At 39.2% G+C, this 21313-nt stretch overlaps 1 protein-coding gene across 1 annotated transcript in view; it reads right to left on the bottom strand.

Annotated features, from left to right (window-relative positions):
- Nucleotides 1-21093, bottom strand: part of RGS7BP (regulator of G protein signaling 7 binding protein) — a 37876-nt gene extending 16783 nt beyond the window's left edge. Inside the window, exons 1-2 of the mRNA XM_062019144.1 lie at nucleotides 20935-21093; nucleotides 18158-18324 (exon numbers count right to left, since the gene is read on the bottom strand). Coding sequence (XP_061875128.1) covers nucleotides 18158-18324; nucleotides 20935-21093 — 326 coding nt within the window. The remainder of the gene's footprint in view (nucleotides 1-18157; nucleotides 18325-20934) is intronic.
- Nucleotides 21094-21313: the final 220 nt, after the last annotated feature.

The raw sequence follows: 21313 nt of genomic DNA, 5'->3' as shown, positions 1-21313 counted from the left end.
CCTAGTAGATTTATCTCGCATTAATCCATAGTATCTGCTCCTGATAGAACATAATATTCTCTGCAGCTGTGTTTGCCATTTCTTTCATTTTTAACCAACCTCTTTGCAATATGAATTGTGGCTATTATATCTGCAACCACTTAGCTGATGAAAAATGGACTGTTCTCTCTGTGTAAGCAATAACCGTAAATTTAACAGTATTTTTTTTTAAATTGGCAGATGTTGAGAAGGGTTTTTAATCTAATCACTTTGGTATTAGCTGAAAAAGATAAACCACATATAGCCTAGTTACAAATTCAATTTGGTTTAGTAGAAATCAGCAGCAGTTCTTCAGATATAGACTGCTATCTCTAAATCATACCAGCATTTCAAATACCAGCATCTAGTCCTTAATTTTGGATGTACTGCTCCTAATGACTTCAACATTTTCTGTAAATGAGTAACTATGAAACTAGATGAATCTTAGAGTAGAATAAGCTTCTGATGTTTCATGTAAGAGGCAGTTTCAGGCGTAAACGTAACCTTATAGAACTCAACCAAATACAGCACAAGCAAACTACTAGCCAAATAAAGCAAAAGGACAGCACACCACGTTTCCTTCCTCTAGAATATTAAAATACTTTCTCAGTTTTGTGTTTTACATGCTTGGTTTTATTTCTCTGATAGCTAAAGAAGACTCATGGGATAATATTTAGGTAAGTGGCCTCTTGGAGGCTTTTACTATCCTACCTTTTAGCTTACAGATGAGATTTTTACATCCTTTAGTGCCACACATTCCTAGATGTGCATTGAACACTATTGTAAGTTCCGCACCACAGAATTACTGCAGTACACAGGAGATACAGCTTTTTGTTTTCCCCATCGTCTGAATCACTTACTGTTACAATGCATTGCCTTGTGAGCACATACATAGCAATTTCCTTTGAGTTACCCTTGCCAACAGCAGAATTACAAAAAGATTTAGGAGTGCAGAATTCATGTTGCTTTCTGTATTTAGCACCCAGGTCCAAAATCTATGTCTCCAAAATCATTTCATGTAATACCTACGTCATGGAGTTCCAGACATTCAGTTTCAGATTGAGTTCTATAGATGCCTAAATTTTTCTTTCTGAGTAGGGATTCCTCTGTCTAGAAGATGAGCAGCTACACAGCTAGTAATGGATGAGTCACTGATTCTCCTATTTCATCTGCAGGGAATTGCCCCATAAACATTCATGTGCAAAGTGGAACCTGCAAAAAATTAACCCACCACAGATGGTAATGATGACACTGTTCTGCTCAGTGATAAGAGCTCTTTCTGATAGGCATATACTGATCTACTCCACTCTCTTATGCAAGTACAGCTCAATCTGTCTGGCTCTTCTGAAAACGAGGACTCTTTAACTGCATGTCTACCACTAAGAGGAGTATGGAAACTTACATCATGAAAACATAATTTCCTTGTAGCAGATTGTGATAAAATTGGATTATGGTTGTCTTATTTTTCTCTGCATTGTTTCAAGTGTTAAAAATATCTAGATTTTTTTAAGAAGTCATGGCCATTTCAGGAATTTTATTTACAATGTTGAATATTGTTCTTCCTTTCTAGCTGTCACTGGCAAAAGACTAAGGGTCTGTACACAGCTGTAAAGAAATAGCAAAGAAATTTACCTCGTATGGCTATTTAATTTCTAAGAAGCAAACAAATGCTGAAAACCTTTCTTTAGAACTTTTTTAGTCTTACTAGAAGAATTTTTAATTGTGCAGACTAAAAAAGCAATAATTATATACGAGATGATTGGCTTATAATCTAATTTGTACCTATCAGTGGCTTCCTATTCACAAATGAGTTGGAAGAGTAATTGGAAAACACAGTAACAGGCATTTTAATTGTCTTTTTTTTGTGTTGTAAATCTAATGGGTTTTTTTTCTTGTAAACTATATTTATGAATAGCATGAAAATAAGAACTAGAAATGTCTATGGTTTATGCATGCTCTGACCCATTCTTGTTTTTCAAACAATATAGAGCATCTGTAATTGGACTGCATGCAAAATTATCTCATTTGAAAATCCAGAGCAACGGCATTGACAACAAAGAAAAATACTTTTAATTATCCAAAGTTTATACAACAATAATTATTTCTAGGCCACTACCATCAGTTATTGTCTCAAACTGTTTAATTAGTGTTTAATTGCAATAATGACCACAAGAACTCTATTAGTCTGCAACCACATTCCTCCTATGCAAGTATGCAGGCCTCATTTTTATCTCTGAAAGCCACACGCTCTGCTCCAAGTGCACATTAACATTTCTTTTAAAATCCTTGAACAACATGCTGTGTAGTGGGCTTAAAAATTCCCTTTAAAGCATCATCAATTTCACCTCTCTCAGTAATCTTCTATTTCTTTATGTTCAAGTGTCATTCCATGAGAAATGTGAACAGGGGACAGGCACAGATACAACTTTCATAATGCTGTTTATGATAATTATTAAATAGCTATACTCCAATTTCATATTTATTTACAAAGAGAAGTTAATGCAAACTTGTCTTACTACTTCCCGAAGTCAGCTCCCTCTGTTTCAATTAGTCTAGCAGTTTCTTTATGAAGTCCACTTAGCTATTCAAGAGAAACCTCATATAATAAAATCTCATACAACCACTGTGCTAAATCGTGTTCTCAATGGAGCTGTTTAATAGCTCACGTGCAGATGGACATATGAGCGCTAGGACAGCACCAATCACCTGCCCATGAGTCAAAAGACCAGCTCCTCATTGCTGGGTTCTGAGTACAGCTGCCACGTGGCTTGTGAACAGTAGTTGTGCTTACTTACTGTATCCAATGTGGAGCAGAAATTTTGCTTCTTGCTATCCTCTTAGGTAAGATTAAGAGGTACTGATAAACTTTCCAGGATCTGGATGAACACATAGTAGTTTCTTAGGGATACTTCAACTGATGGGAGCACTGCTGCCTTTCACAAGACTGAATGTGATGAATGGCCCATGTAGGAAGTGTCCAAAGCCAGAATTTATGGAATTCTACAGATCAGAGAAAGTCTCTTGGCTTGCCAAGAAAACAGCAAGACATGTGTTCCCATAGATGAGAAAGACGGAATGATGAGATGGGTGTGCATGTGCTTATGCAACTACTTTGCATGTACGATAAAGTTTATGGGCCCATACAAACTGTCATATTACTTAATAACTGTCAAGATTCACTCCTGCCTGATCTTCACTAGAAAACAGTAGGCTTTGATCTTTCAAGTAGAACTACAAGAACTGGTTTCTTCATACAGTAATGTTTTCCTTTTAATTATAAAAATTCTTTATGAAAGATGGATGCGTAGCTTACTATTACCAGCAACGACATTTCCCACCACCAGGTCTATAGGATTACTTATTTGACCTAGAAACACCTGCTGATGTCGAGCGAAAATTGGCAGATCTCTTGGTTCTGATTTTTCACTTTTCTCTCTATATTAAATTATGCTGATAGCTGCATGTCAAACACTTTCAAATATCCTCTCCCTCCCTTACTAGGACTTCCTGCAGTTGCCACATGAATACTCTATCACCAGCCTTTAAGGGTTGAGGTCCTTATTCAAGAAACACTACTTGACTGATGAGAAACCCATACTACTGTGAGCCATACCTCTTCAGTTTGAGAGCTCTGATATCTACATGTATTAAAAATAGTTACAAAAGAGAAAATGCTCACTTACTAATTTATATAACAGTAGCTTATGTTAGGAAGTTTATCAGGCTGCTATTAAAAGTATAAATTTTTGTAAAGACAGCTTAAAAAACCTACCTTACATTTTCATATCTTAATCATTAGTAAAATAGACAGTACTAATTCCATAAAATCCTGCTTTTTAAAAATCACGTCACGTTTAACCGAGTATGTTCATGAGGCACTGACAATAGAGGGACTTTTAATTTTCCTAGGCTGATTTTTAAAATGGAACCTATAGAGGGAGCTCTTACACCAATCATGTAGTACCCAGTATACGTAAGGAAGGTGAATGCAGCCCTTTCCACAATCACTTTCAATACAAGAATAAATAGGACTAAAATGCCCTTCCATAACGTGAAAAGGTAAAGTGTGAAAATTGTATTAAAAACTCTGATTATTCTTTTTAAATAGTTGCAAAGATTTTATTGTACTGACAAAATGTGGGTTACAACTGAAAAAAACCTTTGGGTTTTTCTGAATCCCACATACGTCCAGCGCTCATTGAAATTAGTGAAACTTAAGACGACCAAAACTTTAAAAAGAAGATTATGGTCTAATTCTGAATTTAACTTAAAAATTTTAGTCACACATTTACAACTGAGCAGCATTTCACTTTTACTATGTATTATCAGCAGCCAAGTTATATGAAGGGATTGTTTGATACACCTTTTTGTGAAAGTATTGTTTTAACAAATTCTATCCTTAAATCTACAGAAAAGTATCATTTTTATGAACAGTATCAATAGTTCATTTATGAGCTGAAAGAACTATTTATAATAGAGACTGCTTGTCTTAAAAACCTAACAGAAAATGAAACTTTGGCAAATCAGGAGTGAAAATAAACTAATAAAATTTGCCTTACATGACAATTTATGTGCTTCCCAACAGTAATATAAATTTATTTGATATTCTGTAGGAAATAACTGTCCACAAGCATTACCCTGTAGATTTTTAATTTACTGTCTGAAATATTACCATTTAGAAATATATAGCAACTGCACAGATACCTGGAAACAAGACCTACCTCAGACATTACAGTTCTTCTGCTACAATGAAAAATTTGACATAGTGCAGAGCAGATACACCTGATTGCCTTAGACACTGAGATAAGAGGCCCCCCTGATCATGGCTCAAGTGCAACAGACTATTAAATTTACCTTTGCTTATTTCTTCATTGCTTAACCATTCATTCTTAAAGGAAATAGAAAACTTGCTGACTCACTTTGAAAATACGTAGAAAAGTCATCCAACATTTTCTTCTAAATAGGCCCTGAGAAAACACTCTTATTTGCGTTCCTCCCATTTGCTGTGGTTATTTTATTTCAAATGTAAGTTTCACTGCTGTCAGTTTCAGTGTCGTCAGATTTTTGTTCTCTACTACTGCACTGTAATACTGTGAAACAACTGCTACACAAGACTCCAGTCCAGCCAGAGGAAAAGCAGGGCTACTTCTAATAGACCCATAAATGGTTGCAATGTTGTTTTTATTAAATCAGATAGATTGTTGAAGTAGTTACAATACTGCTTGCAGTAACAGAAGATGTGACCAGATTTTGTTTAGTTAGATCGGTGTAAATCTCCAATTACTCTGACAATGCTGATGGAGCCAATCTGGATATATGATAACACAAGGAAAATAGAAACATAATCCTGTGACTCATATGTAGAGATATTGCTAATTCCCAAGTTGATAGTAGTTTAGATATTTCATGCTAGAACAATTTAGCTCAACTGTAACAATAGGAAATATAATTTTCTTATCCATTCAAAAAAATCTCACTGATTTCCATAGAGAAATCAGTGGAATTTCCATAGGTCCTATGATGGTCTGCAAATGACAGTCACTTTGAACATGGTGTTGTCCCCTTTTTCTGGTGAGCTCCTCTTTCAGAAATACCTCCAAAGCACAAAATATGTAACTTACATTATTGAAGTCTTCTCTGTTTTTTATGTTGAAATTCTAAAATTCTTTTTAGAAACTCAGAGATAGTTACTACAGATGCAGCCACCTTACCTTTAAACTGGACCACGTAATAATTAATTAATGCTGTGATTTTTTTCCCCCACCCCTTATGTTGTCAGAAGTATCACATACTGTCTTTTAAGAGCTGTGCACATACTCAGCAATGATTCCAGTATTTGCAGGTTTTCTATTCAGAAAACTTTGTTTTTTAAATGATCAGTATCACAGACCGGAATTTTCAGAAGTGCATTTTACTGCTTGAATTAACTCAAACATAGGCAAGAAGCAAATTACCAGAGGACTATCCAACTATTCCACTAGAGGACAAAACTGATTTACAACCATTTGGTGAAAATATTTGCACTTGAGTAAAACTTCACTAATACCATAAATGTTATTCCAACTCACTCCTAGGTAAGACTAGGTGTACTGTGTGTGGGCCTCAAGGTTTTGGTGGTGGTGATGGGGGCTTCAGAGTGCTCTCCATGAGAGGATATGAGAGGCTGCTCTGTGCCAGACACAGCTGGTTCCAAACAGTTCCTGCCAGCTCCCCGGTGGAATCACAGCAGGACACAGTTGAATCCATCAGAGAGGTTAGTGACACTTTCTTTTAAAATAGGGCAGAAAACACCATAAAGAGGGAGGAAGAGGGGAGATAGGAAGTAAGAAACAAGAGAGGGAACATCAAGATCAGAGAATGGAGAAGGAGGTTCTCCACAGCACCCGCAGAGAGAAACACACCAGAGGAAATAGATATTCCTGAAGGAACTGCCACCTGTGGAAAGCCTACACTGGAGCAGATTTTCCTGGCAGCATGGCAGGCTGTGCTGCAGCCCACGCTCAAGCAGAGTGTGAGGAGAAAGGAGAGGCAAGGCGGAACTATTATCATGGACTGGCTGTAACTCCCTTCCCCGCTGTCCTGCCATGCCTGGGGAGGGGGGTGAGGATAGGTTCAGGAGACTGGAATTGAGACTAGGAAAGGGAACAGAAAAGGCATTGGTTTCATGTTTGGCTTCTTCCTTCCTATTATCCAATTAGTAGTCATTTTAATTGGTAATACATTAGGTTAATCTTCTGCAGGTCAAGCCTGCTTTGCCCACCACAGTAGTTGGTAAGCAATATCACCTCCCAGCTTTCTTACTGCTGTTCTTCCTGTTTTCTCCCTATGTCCTGCTGAGGAGTGTGGAAGCAACCAGTTGGATGGGAGTCTGGCTGTTGGCTTAACCACCAGACTAGCTAAGCTTAAAATCCATTGCTTATGCTTTTGAGTTACTGCAAGACAAATAGTAAAAAAATATAAATGCAGGGCTTGACAACCAAACCTTTGCAGAAATCATCTCTAAGCTTCCTTTCCATCATTACTTCTTTCAGCTGGTTGTCCCTTGACTTTAGGGAAATCCAGAAGACTTCTATCCAAAGATGAGCGGAATAGAGGGCTCTTTGTCTCTGCACACTATCAGGCTATTGAGAGGATGTGGTGTCCAGTTAAATGAAAAATATCTTTGGGTAAGCTCTCAAATCAGCTTTGTTCAGCTCGAGCTTAGCTTAGCAAGAGCTATTATAGCCTCACTGCCTCTACTTACACGTTACTAATTAATAAATTATGAGACAGACTTCTCAGAAAATATCTGAACTAAGCAAAGAGGCACTCAGTTGTATATGCAACCGTTTTTAGTTTTTCAAGAAATTCCTACTCATCATCAGCATGTGCAAGTTGCTCTCAAATGAACTATACTGATAAAACAGTGATGAGAGCACAGATCAATCTATACCAGCCATGCATAGCTCCATAGTGACTCTTGTAACTTGACTATAGGCAGTAGAAACTCTTGCTGCCTATGGAGTTCCCCTTTGATTTTAATTAAGCTTTTAAGTTCTTTAAAATGTCCCTTAATCATTAACTAATTAATAAATTGTTTATAAACTCTTATCTTTCAAAAGTCCACAAAACTTAAATGGTAAGAATTCATACCCCCACTCCTGTGTAGATCCTTAGGTTAGTACCTTCAAACAGAATGACTGAAAATTATCAAAACAAGTATGGATCATCTAAGAAATTTGTTCAGATCTATGTGGACAAAGTGCATCAGACCTTCCAGAAAGGTCTAAAAATGACTGAAATGCTTCAGTTATTGTATTACTTGGTATTATAGGATCTAGGTCACAACAAACTACAAACATATGGGCTACAGAAGGAACTCCGCTGCAGGCAAGTGATGCCATCTGCTGTTGACCATCCACAGGACACTAAACCAGATTACTGCTTTAAGACACATCTCTTTTTTTTTTTTTTCCCCTGTCTCTACAACCTATTTTGAATATAAATGTAAAGATTTTTTTTTTTCCCAAAGGGTGTCCCATAAAGCACTTGTATGATTTGAATATCTGTTACCAGTTTGTAACCTAAATTCCTGGGTTTCACCATTTCAAAATCAGAAAAACTCACCAGATGTGAAGAGATGGTAAAATGGGAAGTACTAAGGAACAATGTCTTTGCATTTCTTCAAAAATATGACACAATACATTGGTCTAAAGACTACTGAAACTAAAGGGAAAATGTTCTGTAAGTTTCTCTGCGATTTGGTTAAGAGCGATACTGCATCAATAATTACTTACAAGACAAATTCATTTTCATAACCCTTTTTTTTTTCTTTTAGTCAAACAATGTGACTGCTACAATTCTAAACTGGAAAGCTAACAGTCTTCCAAGTAGATTAAGTTGCGCAGAATAAGGCAATATATGGGATTCTGGATGCATCAAATGCTTCTAAGAGTGCTTTGAATAGGTCATGCTCATGCCCTGGAGTACTTTTAAAAATTTAAAAAAGCCCAAATATCTAAAGATCTCCACATAAAAGTATCCCAAGTGGAATTGTGGTATAGTGTTAGTAGAAGTATCTTGCACAGGCCCACCAGATATTTCAAAAGATCCAACCTAAGTAAAAAATTGCAGCTGACAGACTGTGAGAAAACTTTAATGTGTCAGAAAAAAGAAAAAGCTTCCTGAAATATTTAAATTCATATATGGAGAATTTTTGCAGCCATCTGTTGATAAAATATGGTCAGGAAGCAGTACTTTAGCATAAAGAACTGCCTTTTTTTCTGCTTGGGATTTTGGAATCCTGCTCTAGTCTCCATTTGACTTGGTGAACTGGTGTGATTTTTTTTTCCTCTTTAAAATGCCTATTTCTGCTTGTGAAGTAAGGATGCCCCCCCCAAAGTCTTCCCTGGGCATCCAGCATCCTATATTAGCAACTACACAGACATACTACTCACTTCCATGTCTTGAATGATGTAAAATGAATGGATTAGGCTGTACACAGACTACTTTGGGTAGACATGCAGCTAAATTAAATGTCCAGACTTTGAATGTCCACCAACTTTGGAGTACTGCTGTTCTTCAAACTTCATGACGGGACTGCTCTCAGGACATAGCCTCATATTACTCAGGACTATGGTTGCAGTTGTCATGCTATCCCAAAGAGTCAATCTCGGTTTTGCTGGTGTTGGGATTTTTTGGAAGGGGATGTAAATAGACGTATATGGGTGGATAGCTGTGCTTCACCATATTAACAGCTCTAGAACTTACAGAAATAATTGGAGGCTGCTGTATAGCACTTTTAAATATTTTGCCAAGTTCACCATTTGGCATGCTGATGAAGTTACCAACAGAAGACCTGCAATTATCTGTCTTGTTGTGACAGACAGAGCTATGAGATATTAACTTTTCTTTGCTGACACCATAAACACAAACTTGTTTTCTTCTGCAACGGGAAAGCAGTTTCTCTAACAATTCTAGCACATAACTTACTATGACAGTATTTGACTTCTCATACTGAATCTGCTTGCAGGAAACATTCATGCAGAAAGGAGCAAGGTACAAAACTGAACATATGCAAGAAAAGGAAGAACTACAGTTCATAGGTGTTCATACACAAACCAAGTGTATTCCCTTATAGTTGAAAGTGATGTGGAAAATCTAAATGTAAATCTGCGAATGGGGCAATGGGTATAAGCTGGAACACAAGAGGTTCCAAAGAAATACAAGGAAGAATTCACTGGAACAGGCTGCCTAGATGGGTTGTTGAGTCTCATTCTCTGGAGACATTCAAAACCCATCTGGACAAGTTTCTGTGTGACCTACTGTAGGTGGTCCTTCTCTGGCATGGGGGTTGGACTAGATGATCTTTCGGGCTGCCTTCCAAACCTTAAGACTGTGATTCTGTAATAATAAAACAGCGTATCTGAATATGATACCTTACTTTGAAACACTGAAATAGTATGAATGTAAAACCATTCAGTAAGATACACAGCAATTTTCAGAGATATTAAGTATTAGTACATCTATTTAATGAATGTTTCACCTTGAGTATCAGTCAGGGGTTGAATTAAAAGGTTTCAAGACTTTTCCCAAAAGTCTAAAAAAAATATTGTAACTGTTGTTCATCATGTTTACTACAATAATGCCACACATCTAAAGGTACATGGATTCCAGTGGACTTGTTTTAAGTACATTCAAGTGTCTGCCCTGAAGGGTTTCCACGTAGTTCATGTGAGGTGGCCAAATTTGGTACTAATCTCATTACTGTTTGAAGATGAGCTATGAGGCAAAAATGACAAGAAACACTGAAGAAGATGACAAGGGAAAAGAGGATACAAAAAAATCTGAAGTGTCTGAAGGCAACTGTCAAAAAAGAGTCAGCACTTAAGGTTTGTAGGCTTTTCAAAATTCTCACAGTTCCTGCTTCTATAGATGCATCACAGCTCGATCCTCTGGCTGATCACTCTGAGAAAATTGCTTTTACAGAAGAAGTCTCAAAAGCTTTTTTATGTCCAACAATGATAGCAGTTATTCTGAAGGAAGGACAAAATGTGGGAAGAGAAGGGCACAGAGCTAGAGGATGCTTGCAAGAACACTGAATTTTCTGAAAAAGGTCAGTTCCAATGGTGCAGCATTTCTAAAGGGACCCTGCCAATCTAATTTAGTCACCAAATCTCTGTGGCTTTATATGTTGTTTTCCTTCACTTAAATTTCTTATGTAAAAGGTTAGTATACCTCAAAATAGGAATGGTTATTTCAACCATTACTATAAATAGACAAGCTTACCTATGACTGGAACACTTCACTCATCCGAGTTATATTTAAAGAAACAAACCCCCTGGGATATAACTGTAGTGGAATGCTGCTTTGCTACCAGATAATGGCATTCCTATGAAAGACTTAAAATACAGCAACACCCTACTTTTTAGTGTCCTCTTCCAGGCTGGAGTTTGGGACTCAGAATGGGGTGCTGAATGAAAAAGGCATGTCAAAATGAAAGGCAAACAACCCTAAACCTGCAGCCTACTTCAACCCCAGACCAAAGTACTGCATCTCACAAGCCTGGAGATGCAGAACACTGAATATTCAGTAATATGAATCCTTAATCTGCTCCCCTGCACCTCTATGTGTTTCACCTGGTTAAAGGACAGAAAAAAATCAAGGACAATAATGTTAAGTTTTTCTTAACAAGATAGCTTCTTAGTAATAGTCTCCAATGTTTACCTGCACTGGCATAGCCTGAAACCAAAGCACAGTGCAGACATTTACACTACTTCATTCCTTTATGCACAATACTATGCCCGCTGGGTCCAACGACAGCAACATGCCCTTTCCTTCCCTGTAGTTATCTCTCAGCCTTGGGTCATGTCACAGAGGAAGAAGCTACATTGTTCTATGCCTGCCAGAGAATAGGTTGATTGTGGAAATTCCTGGCTGCTTGGCTGGGACACAGTGTCTCTTCTGTTAGAGGACCTTTCATTTAAGTGGCAGGCTCACCTGACAGGCTTACCCAGCCTGTGCAGTCCTTGAACGTCCCAGCAGTGGCAGTGCTGCACTGGAAGGTGCAGAAATGTGCTAGTTGAGTGTGAGACAGAAGAATGGGGCAAATAAGTGACTGATGAAGATGATGTCCATCTTGCTTTTAGCTCCCACTTTTCCCTGACTGTAGTCAGAGCATTCTTCAGGAAGACAAGTGGAAATGGCCTAGAAATTAGGTTGATTCACCTTCAGCTTTGGTTTAAAAGAAAGTGACAGGTGCCACTGTGTTTTGTAAGGAGTCAAAAACGGTCACGGTGTTAGGGTCTGAGGATGCTCTGACAGCACCTACACAATTAAGCTTGCCAGAACTTGGACATGCCTCTCTTCTGCCTGATTGCTAGTTTTGCAATCTATTGCTCACCTATTAGAACTTGAGGTATCTGACAAGTGATTTCTTTTTCAACTTGCAACTTAAATTGATTAAACAGATTTTATTCTCAACAACAGAAGCCACCTTACCTCAGTTCCACAGAAAATGGTCCTAGCTTTTCCATGTCCCTTTCCACCATTTTAGATGCACATGGCTTATATTATTATTTTTTAAAGGTATGTGCATCTCATTTTCTTGAAAAATGAGTAATTTATGTGTAACGAGTAATCACTTTATTACTGTGTGCTACCTTGTCCATAAACAGTATGTTTGCAAAAATATCCATATCTCAGCTTACTTCTCAAAACATTCTGTGAACAACAACTCCCATCAGGCAAAAATGGGATTTCAGTCACAGGAACAGGTGTAGTCTCTGGTACTCATTAGTAAGTCTGAAGTCACCTCATGACTGACAAATCCGTGCAGATATTCCAGTGGAAGTGAAACAGTTGGAATTTGCTGCCAGAACTTTATATGCTCAAAATCACAAGAAAACTGTAACCATTTAAGAAAGTTATAGTGAATATTTACAGAAGCTGAATATAAAGGTTGAGAAAAAACAAGACTTTATATGTTAAGAATGCTTTGTAATGAACCTGCTCCAGGTCCTGAAAGCTGTTTTTTGGAGGGAGATAAAGATCTCCCTGAGTTTTCTCATTGTGGATAGTCTCAGTTAAGGTATCAGCTCAACTGACTAAGGTGCTAGTCAATGACTGTAAGAATGGTGGGATCTGGCTTGTCAGACTGGATCAACTTCTGGAGATTATTTATTCTGGGAGTGCAAATGGGAAGGTTTTTATTTCCAACAGTTTTCAGAGGTGGAGAAGCTCAACACTTTGTACTTACTTCATAGAATTTTTAAGGTCAGATTTTTAAAGGACCTGGTGTTTCAAATATCTGCAATATTTTGGAAAAAATAAACAAACACCTGCATGAATTCAGGAGGCATTGTGCTCTTGGTTTTACTGTGTACAACAGTCTTGATTTTTGCTGTGAATATTGACTGCTTTCTGTCTTCTAACATGTTACCACGTTATTTTAAATATCTAGTCTCCTCAAGCCACATTCGGGTTATCATGGTGCAACCTCTGTGAAGCACATACCTTAACTTTCACCTGGGTGTTGGAAAAATGCTAACAGAGGAGGTTAAAGGGGCATTGCCTGTAATCCAGAACTCAGGGATCAAGATTAGTATCACCCTCCCACCTCTGACATATACACTTAGAGAAGTACAATAGCAGTGGTCATAAAGACATCTAGGGAGGGCAGGTATCTCCATATATGCTGTTTGATTGGTATCTAGCTTGGACAGAACTTTCATTTGTTGCTCTGTCGGCTGGCATCACATTGTTTTTGATTCATGAATACAAAAATTCTTCCGTATTGGCTAAATGTTGCTACACTGCTCAGCTATACTGCCTGCCAACAATTCTTTACTTAGCATTTAAAGTTAAGCAGTTAAAAGGGCTTCTGTTGTCTAAACGTAACTTTCATAAAGTTTTAAGCCTGAAGTGTCCTTTTCTCTTAATTTGCAAATTGTTTTGGAATAGTCTTTTTTGTTTGCTCACGTGTTTAGAAAACAGATAATAATTTTAAAGTGGCATAATTTGGGAAAAAAAAAGCAGAAAGTACCTAAAACTATGTACTTAAAGTAACATTATAGGAACATATTTTTGCCCTGCAATAAAGGCAGGAATGCAATCAAGGTGTGATTTTTAGGTCTAATTCCTTAAGTTTTTAGGAACTTATGGGAAATTAAATTCACAACTGTTGTACAAAAGTAACAGATGCAACTCAATGTCAAATAAGGAAACTTTACCTTGGAATATTCCAAATTAGAAGATTTACAGTAACTTCTATCACAGGCTGGAAGGGACATCTAGTTCAGCCCTCCTGCTCAAAACAGTGTCAGCTACAGCTGGTAACTAAGGACCACGTCGAGTTCTGACTATGTCCAAGAATGGAGACTTCACAGGTGCTTCTCAAAGCACCTGTTCCAGTATTCTACCAACATTGCAATAACAAAAGGGCTTTTAAAAATGTTTAAATAAAATTTTCTGTATTTCAGTTTGTGCCTGCTGTCCTATCACTAGGTGCCACTGAGACAAGTCTGGCTGTGTCTTTACACTATACCACCAGGTATTTTTTATATGCATTGTAAGATCTCCTTCCAAGACTTTTCTTTTGTGAGTTAAACAATCCCAGGTCTGTCAGCTTCTCCTTGTATGTCAGATCTTGCATGCTCTTTATCATCTTCATGGCCATTGACTAAATGTGCTGTTATTTCCCTTTACCTTTTCTTCTAGAGAGAACTGGACACGGCACTCCAGCTATGCCTCAACAGTGCTGAGTAGAGGGGAAGGACCATTTCCCTCAACCTGCAGGCAACAATTCCTTATGGAGCATAGGAAGGAGGCTGTTGGCCCTCTTTGCCACAAAGGCACAGTGCTGGCTCATATTTGACTTGGTGTTCACCAGAACACCCTAGGTCCTTTTCTGCAAAGCTGCATTCCACGTGGTTGGCCCCCAGCCTGTACTGGTTAAAGGGTTTATTCCTGTAGATTCAGGACTTTGCAACACCAGTCTGAGCAATAGAAGACAACCATTTTCAAAGCTATGTTCACACAGACGTACATTGCTGTGCACCCCTGAGATCCTCACAGTTTAATTTCCTGCCAAAAAAAAAAGGCACTGTCAACATATATATCAGACTGTCACAGAGATACTGCCAGTTCTGATTTCAGCCTGCCAAATGCACACAGAAGGACTTGCATTATGTAACCATATCAAGTGCTTGAAAGTATGAAAGGGACATTTTAAAGTGCGTATGCAGTTGTGTAGACCTATGTCTTAATATACAGTTCTGAGTTATCTTTCCATTTACATCCCAGACGTAGCAAACTTCACATATAAAACTGGCTATTTCATTACTTCTACAATATCATCCCATAAAGCTGTCACCCTTCCAAAATAGGGATTTGCACATTTTTTTTCTCTCATCTTCCTACCTTTGCAACTACTTTTTCTTTCTCTTCCTTTAGAAAAAAATCATGCTGACTCATTTTCTTGCTGCTTTACTTTCTCCAGCTTTGACCATGGCATCTGATACCACAGGGGTGCACAATGTAATTAATTTCTGATAAATGAATACAGGAGAAAATTTAATGAAAGGACCAAACCATGCTCACTTCCTTCAGAAGACAGTTCATTAAAAAAAAAAAAAGACTAATAATTTTCAGTATGAGTGCGATGAGCAGGAATTGACCTGAAGTCCTGAGAAAACAAACACTGAAAGAAGAGCTCACTTTGATTTGCATTCCTAAAAGATCATGAACTAGAACTAGGATATTTCAACTCAAATAATTTTTATTAAACTACCAATCACTGGCTAGTGGCAAGTATACTAGGGATGGCATCATTTCACGCACAGCCTGTTTTTTATAAGTTTTTAAACAAAATCTCTGCTATTGGGAACTGTCAGATGTGAGCTAGGTGGGGTGATATGGTCTAATCCAGTGCAGACTTCATAAGGTTTTACGTTTCCTTGCTACTTCTTTTTCAGTCTTCTTTGTTTTTCTCGCTGTCAGTTTTTAAAAACTAAGTGTGGCTTTTACTTCCTCCAGTTTCCTGGATCTCCTTTTGTTGGCCTAACTGTGTATACTTTTCCTTCAGCTACACCTGCTGTCTCTTCTTGTTCATTTTACATCATTGTCCTACTCTGGTGTCCACTTAGTATTCTAGTACTGATTTACCCATAATCAAAGGGGTTTTTACCTCCTCAGGACTTCTACCCTGTTCCGTTCCTAATGCAGTATCTCCACCTCAGTATTTCTCTTCCCACAATTCTCAAACTTCCTTCCAAAGATGCCTTTCTCAGCACTAGCTGATCTGTTCTTGTTTCTTTTCTTCCAAGTCTTTGCACCTTTCCTCTTTCTTATCTTCCCTAGTCTTGTAAAACAGGTGTGTTAGGAAGAGAAATAGGTGGCTCTTCTACCTACCTGAATCAGAGGTGTGCCCAAGGGTCTCAGACCTTGATGTATTCAAATAGGACACATATAATGAAGTTGTTTGCTAATTTTCCAAGAGAGATAATCAATACAGACAAGACTGATGTACTTAATGTTACCCCAGACAGTGACGCCAGCTTCTTGAAAGAAGGAGTGCCATGCAACAGCTCAAGCCACCTAGAGACCAACTGAACATCACTGATGACCTTAACTAATAAAATGTTGATATGTAATGAAATTGTATAGTCTGGTAACTATTCAGGTAATTGCAATTATTCGCCCTGGTTGTGAAAGCAATAGGCTTTCTTTAACAAACTATGGAAGACAGAATTGGTTGTGTTACCCAGAAGTTCACACATTTGAACTAAAGCAGTGAACTAAATGAGACTTTTTCCCATCTGCTGACTACCAGTGGTTTCTGAGCAATACACTACCCTCTTGACTATTTAATGGTGAGGATGATTTAATACATTCCCATCTTTAAATATTTTTTCTTCCTGATACTTTTTCTTCCTATGAAATTAGGTTCCCATTCTAAATCCCATGCCATATGCACTACACCATCTTTCCTGATGAACTGAAGACTGAATCTCGGAGACTACTACCCCTCCTATTTCTTTTCTACATTGAATCCTTGCTGCTCCTTTGTCTTCCATCATTCCTCACAGATATATGAAATGACTTTAGTTCATATGGCTTTCTTCAGCTGTAGGAGGGTGGAGATGTGAAGCACATCTTGTAAAATGTCTTTCAAACCAAACAAGTGATTTCCAGAGGGTTTCTGACACCTGCCAGTTGTTACGGACATCACGCTATTATCACAGTTATTTAAAACAGTTTCAGATTAGCTAAATGTCAATCTTGCCATAACTGCACAACCTTCAGTATATGTTTGTGTACGTGACAGACTCTCAACTGTGAAACAATTACTTAAAAAAATGCCGTACTTCTAAATGAGCATGTTTTCTTTATGTGGAAAAAAAAAAGAAAAAGATAAAAAAAATCCAGGTTTTGCCATTCAGACATATTATTTTTGATTGCATCAGTCTCTCTTTTGAGTCTGAAAGGGCAGAACTAATTTCATTACTGTTTGCTCCCATGTTTTCAGTGCAAAGGTTAAAAAGAATTGTCTGCTTGTTGTTGTGTTGTTTTTTTAAAAATTCTCACAGGCTTTAAAACTTAAAAGCAAGGATTTTGTTTGAGGAACAAGAGGTCACAATATCAATTTATGGATCTCTGCACAAAATCACATCTGCAAATGTTGACAGGTATATTAAAATGATCAATTGGTGTTTTCTTCTGTTCAGTTTGTTTGTGTGGTCTTCCCATATACACTAAACCCATGACACACTTCTCTTACATGTTAAAGTGGCACAAGAACTTCAACAGGGATTAGGCAGAGCTTCAAAAAAAGGCTTTTTTTTTTTTCCTTTTGCCAGTGATGTACCATAAACCATTGTGTACAAGGCAGGTGTAGAAAAGTTCTAGCAAAGTGTAGTCAGAGAGATATGACTCAGGAGGTACAGGTGTTAATATGCCCCAGTCAACACACCGTGAGTAACCCAGACTTCAGACAAGCAGCACGAGTTCCCATTTTGTAAGACAAGGCTACTTATGCTGGTTTATCTTGTACTGAAGCATAGTCTTGAGCACGTGGTGATGCATTCTGTCACTATGGTATATAACGTAATATCAAGGAACAAATTAAAACATCATACACTGGCAAAGCTTCAAGCCTTATTTCAACACAAATAAGGATAGAAAATACGTAGAATGTAAACATAACTTTTCAAAATAGTATTTGTATTCCCCTCCCTTATGTAATTTTAATCTTTTTTTTTTTTTTGTCTAATTTTGTCAAGTGTCTAGTTGAGCTGAGCTGCTTGTCTCTAACTAATCAATTAGGTATATCCAGTGCAGGGCAGGGCAGAAAGTTATTGCTATTTCACCCTTACAGCACAAGGCTTTTCCCTTGATCTTTTTAAGTTGTCTAGTGATACAGAGTAAAATCCTGTTCATCTTCCATAAAAGCATCCAGTGAAATCAGTGGGATACCATATCAGTACAAAGACCAAGATTTGACCCAAAATTGCACTGTCATACGGATAGAAACCTTCTGTAGCATTTGTGGTCTATGCTTAAAACAGAAAAAAAGGTCAATGCTTTTTCTGAAAGTTTATGTGATGTAGGACTTACATGTGCATATAAGTACAGGTTTAATTAAACATAAGTAGACTCCTACCCAGAAATGGCTGCTAGTTTTTGATGAGCCTGATAGGCCATCTCACATCCCCGGGTTCGAGTTTTGTGCATTTCTGCATGCAGAGATGGAGAGGTGACTGAGACATCCCCAATGGAAATGACCAGCTCCCGGTACAGAGCGACCTGCGTATTGAACTCCTGGACAAGCTGAAAAACAAAGAGGATTCACTCACGTGAGACAATTAACTACACTGATAGAAACAATCCAAGTGTTGTTTTTTTTTTTTTTAAATAAAACATGTGAAATAATCTAGGGCTTGTTCCTGCTGCTCTCAGTTTCATGGTGTGCAGGATCAAGTGCCCAAGATTAGTAAATGACTAGGGCCTCCATGGCAGCTGCCTCTTCTGTGAGCTATAAATGTTCATTTGCAGGAAAGTGGTGTTTCTGCTTTTAATCTCTGGAAGAGTTTATTAGTCTTAAATATTAGGCAGACAAAAACCCAGCTGTTTTACTAGTAGCATGAGGTTATTTTTTGCTACCACAGAAGACAAAAATATCTCCAGAAATTAGTGCCTTTGCTCCTCCTGCTTCCTGATTAACAGCACATTTAAGGACTGGAATGTAGCATTTGCTTTTACACTGGCGATTTTGTTAATTTATTTTGAAATTAATTCTGGCCTCTAACCCAGATTTCAGACTTTAAACTGATCTGAAGTTACTGGCTAAGATGCACCTGACAGCCACTTCCCTGTCAGGATCCACAAAGCACTTTTTTCCAAAGCATGTGTGTGGGACAAATTGACAAGGAATTAAATAAGCACTTCAATCTTTACAGAAATCTAATATCTATCAGATACACATGGACACCATTGGATAAATGAATAACCTGTACAATGATTATTTAGTTGTTTAGTTGTACTGATAATGTATGTGGGATTGTATTTTAAGGAAATGAAGCATTTGCCATCTTCTGAAAGAAAGCACATCAGACCATTTGCTCCACATGGTGATGAGGATGGAAAGCAGGGAGCAATGGAACAGAATATTTATGTATTTTGCTAATCTGACCTCAATTTCTAAACTGCTCATAATTCTGCAGCTGTATCATTACCACCAGGAGTCCAACATTCCCCAACATACAAGTGTCTGCTAAAAGCCTGGACTCTATCAGATCCACTACATTTTTGAAGTCAAGCCCTCGGATTCTCACACTACAAAAATGAATGAGTTGCTTCCCCTGCACTATTACATTCTGACTCTTCACGCCTCCCACTGTAATTACGCTCTATAGCTAAGAACTAGTATCAGGACCCATTCTTTGACTGTGCTTTCTTATATTTCATCGCAAGAGTAGCAAATAGGTTTCTCTGCTTCTGGAGCAGCAAAACAATCCCTGTGCATTACAGTACATCCACATCCTCCCACCCTCAAACTCCAAACCAAAAGCACACAGCAAACAATGCCCTAGGCACAATATTTGCTACACCTGGCCCAACTCTCCCATTCTGTAGCTTAAGAGAATGCACAAAAGCAACAGAGAGGAAAAAAAACCACAGCACAATTATCCTACATCGAAAGAAAAGTACCTCATCCTGTAACTAGTACCTGGTTGTGACAGACTCATTTTGCCAGTGCTCACCTGATGTCCCCTGTGAACAGAGCCACCTCAGCACTGCCAAAGGAAACAAAACCACACTCATGTTTCAGCATCAAGATGGAGAAATAAAATTGGTTTCATCTCCTAAATCTCCCTGCAGCTTGATACTCCATCTGTAATTACTATTTTATTTCTAACCAGTGAATTTTACAAAGACAGCAACTCTGTTTTACCACATTATGCTGTTGAGATTGAGAAAAAAGGCAGGACTCGGTAGAATTCACTTGTTGGGTATATTTATAGAGCTGCTGTGGCAGCTTTCATTCCTCTGTGCACTGGGAGTCACTTCCAATTTTGAAGTATCAGAGTGGATACATGCCAGCGCAATTTGCAGTATTAGAGGGGGAAAAAAAGCCAGAATCCAGTAGAAGTAGCGGGCACATTCCCAACGCTTCTGGACAGAGCAACATCGAGATTTTACATGTAGCAGTGACTGCATTTGTTTCATATTTCTGTCCTTGGTTAGAGGAGAGATTTTTGGGGCCCAATGTCCAGCAGACTGTAGCTCAAGGAGCTGGACAGGGAGTACATGTTGCTGGTCTAGAGGAAAGCATCAGGATCCAAACGTTTTGAAGAGGAATGGAGCAAAATGTCACACCATAATGTGACAGTCCAAAAATAACATGGACGCAGGTGCTTGATCTGAGGTTTTACAATTGCAGCCTGCTACTCTGGAGAGACTGGAAACAGGTGTCACGTATGCTAGCGACAGAACTTCAGATCCTCAAATTCTGAGCTCAGTTTTAGACGGATTTTAGGGCAACAGCGTGATTGTTGCTCAAGACAGCAAGCAGAGTGTGCAGTGAGGCAGCGGAAGCAACTATCTACCTATTTAGTCTTCAGTGAGCGCCAAGTCTAGGGACAGGTTTGGCCGCCTCTGGCAAAAGGCAACTCCACAGGCTCGGCATCGCCACGGAGGTGGCGTGTGCCGGGGCGAGGGTTGCTGCTCCCGCAGGACCAGGCGCACGGTGCCGGTCCCTGCCCTGCCCCGCACGTGATTTCCCTCCCCTCTCCCACCTTTGAACCGCTACAAGCTTTAAAAATAGCGCGACTGCACGTGATGGGAATAGCCGAGCTGGCGGGAGAAGCAGCACCGCGGCCCGCCACCGGAACGCTCGGGAAAGATGAAAATGACGGCAAGCCCGCTCGTGGTACCAACCATCTTGCAGTCATCCAGGGTTCGCTGGGTCTGGTAGGCGCTCTCGGAGCCGCTGCCCCGCCGCTCGCCGTCGCGGCCGTGCGGCGGGGTCTTGCTGCCCTGGAAGATGGAGGCGGCGGCGCGGGAGCGCTTCCTGCGCCCGCTCGGTACAGAGCTCATGCACACGCATCCGCCGCGCGGAGCCGCCCGCCGTCCCGAACAGGGTTGCGGGCCCGCGCCGCTCGTCGCCTCGACTCGGCCGGGACCGCGCCGCTCAGGGCGGCGAGCGTGGCCGCTGTGCGTGATAGCCCGGCGCCTGCGGGAGTGCCCGGGGAGCGCCCTGCAGCATCGCCTCCGCTACCGCGGGGAGAAACGGAAGGGCTGGCGCCTTCCCTCCTTC

This window comes from Colius striatus, chromosome Z (genome assembly GCF_028858725.1).
Source record: "Colius striatus isolate bColStr4 chromosome Z, bColStr4.1.hap1, whole genome shotgun sequence".
NCBI lineage: Eukaryota > Metazoa > Chordata > Aves > Coliiformes > Coliidae > Colius > Colius striatus.
This window is presented reverse-complemented; position numbering and strand designations above follow the sequence as displayed.